This window comes from Coregonus clupeaformis, unplaced genomic scaffold (genome assembly GCF_020615455.1).
Source record: "Coregonus clupeaformis isolate EN_2021a unplaced genomic scaffold, ASM2061545v1 scaf2467, whole genome shotgun sequence".
Lineage (NCBI taxonomy): Eukaryota > Metazoa > Chordata > Actinopteri > Salmoniformes > Salmonidae > Coregonus > Coregonus clupeaformis.
The window spans coordinates 65566-75639 of record NW_025535921.1 but is presented as its reverse complement, the minus strand read 5'-3'; the positions used below and the strand labels follow the sequence as shown (position 1 = coordinate 75639).

The following is a 10074-nucleotide window of genomic DNA, read 5'->3' as shown; positions in this document are numbered from 1 at the left end:
TTATGACAGGATTTATTTATAATATACATATGGCCTATTCATAACAGGGTTGATTCATAACAGGGTTGATTCATAATGTACAAATCCCTATTCAGCTTCTACATCTGCGTAGAGGAAATTATTATCTGTAAGAAGTAAGAGAACTGGTTATTTACCAATTATTTGTTTACATTGTTTGCCAGAATATAGTTTTTGTTCAACTGTGTTACCCACTCCAGTCAGCAGATGGCGATGTGAGTCTTTCAGGTGATGATTCTTGCGTGACGTATATTCTATTGGACGGGACGGGAGGCTTTTTCAACAACAACAATTCAGCCGCCTTGGTAGCTTGCTAGCCAACATAAAACCAAAACATTGAAGCTCTTTAGACCATTTTTGTGTATATTAACATCCGTGTTTTAAACACACTTTCTGTGTATTTACCAGTTACTCCATTTGATTTCATATTTACGTTATTAGCTATCTGGCTAAGTAACACTAGGCTAATGCTAACTAGCTAGATAACATCCCCGACCATGAGCTCACTAAGCTACTCTCCTCCTGCTAAAGAAGAGGTCTGCTGGACGGAGAAAGAAGCTCTCATGAAAGAGGAGAGGGAAGAGGAGGCTGTTACAGTTAAACAAGAAGTAGAGGGTGAAGCTGTTACCGTGAAAGAAGAGGAAGTAGTTACAGTGAAAGAAGAGGAAGAAGCTTTCAGAGTGAAAGAGGAGGATGCAGTTTTTGGAGTGAAGGGGGAGGGGGAGATTACTGTCACATTGGAGGAAGAAGAGGAGACTGGAGAGCTGATTAACACCAGTAGGTAGTATTTTAAAAACAGTGGCACAAACTCTGTAGTTGTTGAACTATTGAACTAATGTGTCATCTTAAAGACTGCGGTCAAGTGATCCGTCATTCGCAAAACGTGGTCAAGCCACCCACCCTTCTGTTTGCGCTTGAATTTTCTTACGGAATACATACCACTTAACTGTACCGCGTGTTTTCTGGGAGGGAAACTGAGTCGGATGCTCTCTAATGCTCCGACAGAAACGATAGCTACAAATCATTCCAAGCAAACAGTTTGAGACAAACTTATTCAATCTTTCATATTCAAAATGATACCAAATCGTTAATTTTATTTTCGCACCTTATAAAAATTACTTTGATATCACGGGTAGAGTGAGGTTGCTAGAGCAGTGGCGGTTCTAGACACATTTTACTAGGGGGGCCAAGGAGGGGCCAGTGTTTAATCAGGGGGGCACACATAAAAAAACTGGCAACACATGATATTCAAAGATTATAAACTTTATTTTACTTTAAAATCATATGACATTTATTATAACACGTATTTTGTACAAGAGTGCAGATGCAAGAGAGATAGTGCCATAAAAATGAAAAAATAAAAAAATAAAAATAAAATAAAAAGTACAGGGTACAAATACAGGGTTCATATTCAATGTGAACAAAACTCCAGGATACAACAAAGGGTACAACAATGTGCCATTTCCTATTTATGGAAGCCCCACTACTGTGGACAGTTGATTCCACATTTTGTTTTAAGAAAGAAAACTTTCTGAGTGATTTATAAACAAAACACACTACCCTGTATCCATTTAGGTAAAATAAACCAAATCAGAAAAGAAATTCAATTCAAAGAGGCTTTACTAGCATGACCATATTGACATACAGTATTGCTAAAGCACATAAACAGGGAAACGTGTTACACATTAACATCCAGTAGTCCAATAGGATGCAGACAATAAACATTAAGTTAACATTCGTTTAAAAGCAACAATCATGTCAACACAATGTAGCAATATGAACAACACTGATGGATATCAGCAACAACATGAAAACAAGAATATTACAGGTGTCTGTGTGTGTGTGTGTGTGTGTGTCTGTGTCTTTGTGTACTTCACTGTCAGTTGATGAGCAGGTGTACAAAAAAAGGCTTTACAACATATATGGGCAAGTCCATTTAGGACAGCACATTTCCACCATAGTTCACATTAGGAAAAAATGACAGCATGAATGCTCACTAAACAAACATATACTACATATACCTTTTTATACACATTTTTTTCAGTAATTTTTTAAGAGTGAAAGGGAAGTAAGCAATCGCTCATCATAGGATCATACATATTTCAGTTACAATATTAGTTACAATATTAGTGTTAGTTAGATCATCATGTCAAAGCTGGACCTGCAAAGTCTGAACGACACAAGTGTGCAATGATTGGAGTGATTTTGTTTCTTTTTTTTCTTGCTTTGCTTGTTTTCAAAAAGGAAAAATCATAGTTGGTAAAAATAAAATAAACTTTCGTTGAAAGGTATCACACTGTATAATTTACAAATATCTAAAGAGGTTTAGTGGATGCCATAAAACATCTGTGGAGCTTGAAGATTTGTAGTACATAGATGTTTGGCAGAGATAATTCAAAAGAATAAAATCATAAACTCTATCTAACTTTTTTGTTTGCTGGGGCAAAAAATGACTTTATGTCCCTTCCTCGTTTCATGATAACTATTAGAAGAAGAAAACGTAGGGGCATGCATTACATTTTGTTACCTAACCATCCCTCCCTACTTAACACTGGCAGATAACCTGTTGATTACTTTACTAAAAATGTATTTGTTATCGCGATGCAACAGCCAAGACGGATGAAGTTACGTGGTTAACATCACAACATTGTGTAGACCTAGCAAGGATAGCCTACTAACATTTGGATATTTGCTTCTGCTTGATGAGTTTGCTTAGATATGATTACATTTCTAAACAAATCGAGACCAGACATTTAAAAACTTGATTTGATTTATGTGGAGGAACAAAAGGAACATGTAGGCTATGTGCAAGAACAACAAGTCACTTATGATATTAAATCGTTTTGCTTACCTTCGACCTTCGGGTGCGCCACTCTAATTTACCCGTGTAGAACGTTGCCGTGTAGAGCGTTGCATTAGTTCCGCTTTTGGCGCTCGCGTGTAAAATAGTTATAAATTCATAATTTTTTATTTGGTCAGCACGGGGGGGCCACAGGGGTGGCCAGGGACATTTCCAGGGAGGCACGGGCCTCCCCCGGCCTCCGTGTAAAACCGCCACTGTGCTAGAGTGATGCTGCAGAGGTTGCAGTAGCCTAACGTTGGTCCTCTCAGCTGGTAGAGCACGGCGCTTGTAACGCCAAGGTAGTGGGGTTCGATCCCCGGGACCACCCATACACAAAAAAAATGTATGCACCGCATGACTGTAAGTCGCTTGGATAAAAGCGTCTGCTAAATGGCATATTATTATTATTATGACTCTCCTGAGTGGCGCAGTGGTCTAAGGCACTGCATCGCAATGCTAACTGTGCCACTAGTTCGAATCCAGGCTCTGTCGCAGCCGGCCGCGACCGGGAGACTCCATGGGCGGCGCACAATTGGCCCAGCGTCGTCCAGGGTAGGGAGGGAATGGCCGGCAGGGATGTAGCTCAGTTGATAGAGCATGGTGTTTGCAACGCCAGGGGTGTGGGTTCGTTTCCCACGGGGGCCAGTAAAAAAAATAATATATATTTATATATGTATTCACTAACTGTAAGTCGCTCTGGATAAGAGCGTCTGCTAAATGACTAAAAATGTAAAAAATGTTTAGGAAATGTTAAATTGTCAAAGCAAGATGTGTTTACGGTCATGATACACACACAGGAAGATCTAAATGAGCTTGATATGTTTTTAGTAAATCATGAATCCAGTGTGATGACCGTTGCTTACCATACGATGTCAATATTAAAATATGGGTTAATATAATTACTTATTCTATATTACAGTTAACTTTGAAGTAAAATTGGATGGTAAACATGTTGTCATGTCTGCCACTAGTACGTCACTAATCCATGTTCATTAACATGGCGTTATGCTGGCTTCAACATGGGGGAACACTAGTTTACTGCTCAGGGCATTAGGAAAGGATTCAGACCCCTTAACTTTCTACACATTTTGTTACGTTGAAGCCTTATTCTAAAATGGATTAAATCGTTTTTTCCCCTCATCAATCTACACACAATACCCCATAATGACAAACTGTTTTTGCTAGTTTATAAAGAAAAATACTGAAATATCACATTTACATAAGTATTCAGACCCTTTACTCAGTCTTCTTGGCTATGACGCTACAACACAGCTATTTTCAGGTCTCTCCAGAGATGTTCGATCAGGTTCAAGTCCGGGCTCTGGCTGGGCCACTCAAGGACATTCAGAGACTTGTCCCGATTTCACTCCTGCGTTGTCTTCGCTGTGTGTGCTTAGGGTCGTTGTCCTGTTGGAAGGTGAACCTTCGCCCCAGTCTGAGGTCCTGAGCGCTCTGGAGCAAGTTTTCATCAAGGATCTCTCTGTACTTTGCTCCGTTCATGTTTCCCTCGATCCTGACAAGTCTCCCAGTCCCTGCCTCTGAAAAACATCCCCACAGCACGATGCTGCGACAACAATGCTTCACCGTAGGGATGGTGCCAGGTTTCCTCCAAAGAATCTTGTTTCTCATGGTCTGAGAGTCTTTAGGTGCCTTTTGGCAAGCTCCAAGCGGGCTGTCATGTGCCTTTTACTGAGGAGTGGCTTCCGTCTGGCCACTCTACCATAAAGGCCTGATTGGTAGAGTGCTGCAGAGATGGTTGTCCTTCTGGAAGGTTCTCCCATCTCCACAGAGGAACTCTGGAGCTCTGTCAGAGTGACCATCGGGTTCTTGGTCACCTCCCTGACCAACCCATTCTCCCCCGATTGCTCAGTTTGGCTGGGCTGCCAGCTCTAGGAAGAGTCTTTTGGTGGTTACAAGCTTTTTCCATTTAAGAATGATGGAAGCCACTGTGTTCTTGGGGAACTTCAATGCTGCAGACATTTTTTGGTACCCTTCCCCAGATCTGTGCCTCGACACAATCCTGTCTCGAAGCTCTACGGACAACTCCTTCGACCTCCTTCATGGCTGTGCTTTTGCACTGACATGCACTGTCAACTGTGGGACCTTATGTAGACAGGTGTGTGCCTTTCCAAGTCATGTCCAATCAATTGAATTTACCACAGGTGGACTCCAATTAAGTTGTAGAAACAACTCAAGTATGATCAATGGAAACAGGATGCACTGGAGATAAATTTGGAGTCACTTTTTCATTATGGGGTATTGTGTGTAGATTGAGGAGGGGAAAAAAAACAATTTAATCAATTTTAGAATAAGGCTGTAATGTAACAAAATGTGTAAAAAATCAAGGGGTCTGAATACTTTCCGAATGCTCTGTAGACAGAGCTAAGAGTATCACCAAAGCAGTGCAAAATATCCGGTTAGAAATGATTATTTTCTCTCTTGAACATTGGATGATCTGGGCCAATAGCTGAAGTGTATTTTTATAGCGGACACTCCGGTGTCTTATTGCCCACATGTTCTATCCTCTCTATTTGATATGAATATGACTTGGCCCATTAAGACACTCAGGTTAATGCAGGTTAGATTTCCTCTCTATTTGATATGAATATGACTTGGCCCATTAAGACACTCAGGTTAATGCAGGTTAGATTTCCTCTCTATTTGAAATGAATATGACTTGGCCCATTAAGACACTCAGGTTAATGCAGGTAAGATTTCCTCTCTATTTGATATGAATATGACTTGGCCCATTAAGACACTCAGGTTAATGCAGGTTAGATTTCTCGTGCCGCGCTATTTCATGATCAAACAATGAATGAATCTAACCGAGTTCTAGGCTATATCAGAAAGTTAGAACAATGATGGTGTTCTCGGGGTGATGAGAGATGTTGGGTTTGCGCCAGACAAATCACATGAGAAATTCGAACAAACCGTACAGTTCAGCAAAGCATTATATAGACAGAAATGATTGCATGCATGCAAGGCCCATTGCGACCCAAACGACCAAAAACCTAATCCTACTAATTTAAATATCATAAAAGCATTTAGACAAATTCAAGTTATGAAGAGTATTTTCCAAGCTATTCTACTGAGGGGTTTAATATCCTACATTTGAATGACAAATATTTTAGATCACAAGAAGTTAAACTGAGCAAACAGCACATCATTTTCAAGATATCAACAGTTGCTTCAGTAAAACTCTGAAGAATACATCTCAGATTAAACCCAATGTGGTGAAGGCACAAGCTAAGATCTGATGCATCAATATCCCATGGGGCGGCGCACAATTGGCCCAGCGTCGTCCAGGGTAGGGGAGGGAATTGCCGGCAGGGATGTAGCTCAGTTGGTAGAGCATGGCGTTTGCAACGCCAGGGTTGTGGGTTCGTTTCCCACGGGGGGCCAGTATAAAAAAATAACAATAATGTACTCACTAACTGTAAGTCGCTCTGGATAAGAGCATCTGCTAAATGACAAAAAAAAATAAAAAAATATCCATCCCATCCACAACAGTTATGGATGTTATGGATATCGTAACGCTGAAAAACCATCCTGACAATGAAAACAGAGAAACCAATTATAGACCATATAAAACCTTGATGAAAGTTAGCTTTAGAGAGAAATGTTCAAGATGATACGATATTTTACAAAAACTTTTCCTAAAAAACTTAATGGATGTTACCTGTCTATCCCAGTGATCCCCCTATCTTTAAAAGACTGTCGAACACGCAAACAAAACTCAAGACACTTCAATATGGTCTTCATTGCTTCATTAACATCTGATCTTCATAACTAATACTGGGAGACAGATGTAAGTGGAGGAACCAGCTCTGTAAGCCCTTTGTAAAAGCTTTGAAATATGATTGAATGAAAAGCCTTTTTCTAGACTTGGCTTCCTACTCTGTAATTCTCAGGACATTTAATCCATACCCAGGCCTCCTTTAATACTCCATAATGTTTCGTCATTAGATGCTACAGTCTTCCTTTAAGACTCCATGAAGTTTAATCATTAGATGCTACAGTCCTCCTTTAAGACTCCATAATGTTTCATCATTAGATGCTACAGTCCTCCTTTAAGACTCCATAATGTTTCATCATTAGATGCTACAGTCCTCCTTTAAGACTCCATAATGTTTCATCATTAGATGCTACAGTCCTCCTTTAAGACTCCATAATGTTTCATCATTAGATGCTACAGTCCTCCTTTAAGACTCCATAATGTTTCATCATTAGATGCTACAGTCCTCCTTTAAGACTCCATAATGTTTCATCTGTAGGTGAAGCCTCCTTTAAGACTCCATAATGTTTCGTCATTAGATGCTACAGTCCTCCTTTAAGACTCCATAATGTTTCATCATTAGATGCTACAGTCCTCCTTTAAAACTCCATAATGTTTCATCTGTAGGTGAAGCCTCCTTTAAGACTCCATAATGTTTCATCTGTAGGTGAAGCCTCATTTAAGACTCCATAATGTTTCATCTGTAGGTGAAGCCTTCTTTAAAACTCCATAATGTTAAAGGGATACTGTGAGATTCTGGCAATTTTACAGAGTCAGATTAAATACTGTAGTCCTCAATATCTGTTATTCTAGTGCTCTGCTCAGCCTAAAAACATGACATTCCATGAGAGCAAGATTCTAGTTGGAGCTGGAGTTGTTTTACACCAAGATTATTTTAAATGAGACAATTTTTTTGTAAACTGGCCTCAGGTTATTGAGGGATCTGATTTGGATTCAACCTCCGAGCAATAGAGTTGTGGAGGTTTCATTCAGGTCTCTATTTAAATAAACACTGTCTTTGGCAGGAGAAAGACCAGACTCAGAGGAAGCAGAGACGTCCAAACCAGCAAGACGACGCCACTGCTCCCACTGTGGAAAGGTTTTTAACCAGTTAGGGGACCTGAAACAACATGAGAGAATACATACAGGAGAAAAGCCATACCAGTGCTCCAAGTGTGGAAAGAGTTTTACCCAGTTAGGGCACCTGAAAGGCCACAAGAGATTGCACACAGGGGAGAAGCCTTATCGCTGCTCCCAGTGCGGAAGTAGTTTTACAGCGTTAGGGAGCCTGAAAATACATGAAAGAATACACACAGGAGAGAAGCCTTACTACTGCTCCCAGTGTGGAAAGAGGTTTGCCCGTTTAGGGCACCTGAAAGAGCATACAAGATTGCACACATGGGAGAAGCCTTACCACTGCTCCCTGTGTGTAAAGAGATTTTCCTCATCGGGGTGCCTGAAAATACATGGGAGGACACACACAGGAGATAAACCTTTCCAATGCTCCCAGTGTGGAAATAGTTTTTCCTTGTTAGCGAGCCTGAAAAGACATGGGAGGACACACACAGGAGATAAGCCTCATTACTGCTCCCAGTGTGGAAAGAGTTTTAACCGGAAAGGACAACTGGAACAGCATGAGAGAATACACACAGGGGAGAAGCCCTACTACTGCTCCCAATGTGAAAAGAGTTTTGCCCGGTTAGGGGACCTGAGAAGACATGAGAGGATGCACACAGGAGAGAAGCCTCATCACTGCTCCCAGTGTGGAAAGAGTTTCAACCAGTTAGGTCACATGAGAAGACATGAGAGAATACACACAGGAGATAAGGATGTAGGCTGCTGAACAGTAGGACATAGGAAGGATACTGAACAGTAGGACATAGGACAGATGTAGGTCCAATACATGGTGGATCAGTAGGCCGTAGAGACTCTGAATGTGTCTTGTGTATTGACTTTCCAGTGTTTTCCGTACTGCATGTATTATAGTGGATTGGGTTTGTGGATTTGTTTGCTGACTTCACAAAATGAATTTCCATGTAAATGGACAAAGTATATTGCTCTCCTTTTGAGAAAAGACAAATCCAGTTAGAGAAAGGTTTCCCAAACTCTACCCCAAAGAGTAGATAATAATAATAATTGGTCATTTAGCAGACACTCTTATCCAGAGCGACTTACAGGAGCAATTAGGGTTAAGTGCCTTGCTCAAGGGCACATCGACAGATTTTTCACCTAGTCGGCTCGGGGATTAGAACCAGTGACCTTTCGGTTACTGGCACAACGCTCTTAACCACTAAGCTACCTGCCGCCCAGCTCAGCTTTAATGTTGCAGATAGATTGTAGCTTCCACACTCTTGGCATTCTCTCAACCAGCTTCATGAGGTAGTCACCTGGAATGCATTTTAATTAACAGGTGTGCGTTTTATAATTTAATTTGTGGAATTTCTTTCCTTCTTAATGCGTTTGAGCCAATCAGTTGTGTTGTGACAAGGTAGGGGTGGTATACAGACGATAGCCCTATTTGGTAAAAGACCAAGCCCATGTTATGGCAAGAACAGCTCAAATAAGCGAAGAGAAATGACAGTCCATCATTACTTTAAGACATGAAGGTCAGTCAATCCGGAAAATTTCAAGAATTCTATGATGAAACTGGCTCTCATGAAGACCGCCACAGGAAAGGAAGACCCAGAGTTACCTTAGTTAGTTAGGGTGGCTACTCTGAAGAATCTCAAATATACAATTTATTTTGATTTGTTTAACACTTTTTGGTTACTACATGATTTAATATGTGTTATTTCATAGTTTTGATGTCTTCGCCTATTATTCTACAATGTATAAAATAGTACAAATAAAGAAAAACCCTTGAATGAGTAGGTGTGTCCAAACTTTTGACTGGTATTGTACATATACAGTTGAAGTCTGAAGTTTACATACATCTTAGCCAAATCCATTTAAACTCAGTTTTTCACAATTCCTGACATTTAATCCTAGTAAGAATTCCTTGTCTTAGGTCAGTTAGGATCACCATTTTATTTTAAGAATGTGAAATGTCAGAATAATAGTAGAGAGAATGATTTATTTAAGCTTTTATTTCTTTCATCACATTCCCAGTGGGTCAGAAGTTTACATACACTCAATTAGTATTTGGTAGCATTGCCTTTAAATTGTTTAACTTGGGTCAAACGTTTTGGGTAACCTTCCACAAGCTTCCCACAATAAATTGGGTGAATTTTGGCCTATTCCTCCTGACAGAGCTGGTGTAACTGAGTCAGGTTTTTAGGCCTCCTTGCTCGCACATGCTTTTTCAGTTCTGCCCACACATTTTCTATAGGATTAAGATCAGGGCTTTGTGATGGCCACTCCAATACCTTGACTTTGTTGTCCTTAAGCCATTTTGCCACAACTTTGGAAGTATGCTTGGGGTCATTGTCCATTTGGAAGA

The 10074-nt window shown here is 40.3% G+C and overlaps 1 protein-coding gene across 1 annotated transcript; it reads left to right on the top strand.

Moving 5' to 3' along the window:
• Positions 1–699: 699 nt before the first annotated feature.
• On the top strand, positions 700–8819 carry LOC121562047 (zinc finger protein 239-like; the record flags this gene model as incomplete). Its single annotated transcript, XM_045219548.1, has 2 exons — positions 700–795; positions 7661–8819. Coding segments are annotated over 2 exons (914 nt in total), but the record flags the coding sequence as incomplete, so codon positions are not given.
• Positions 8820–10074: the final 1255 nt, after the last annotated feature.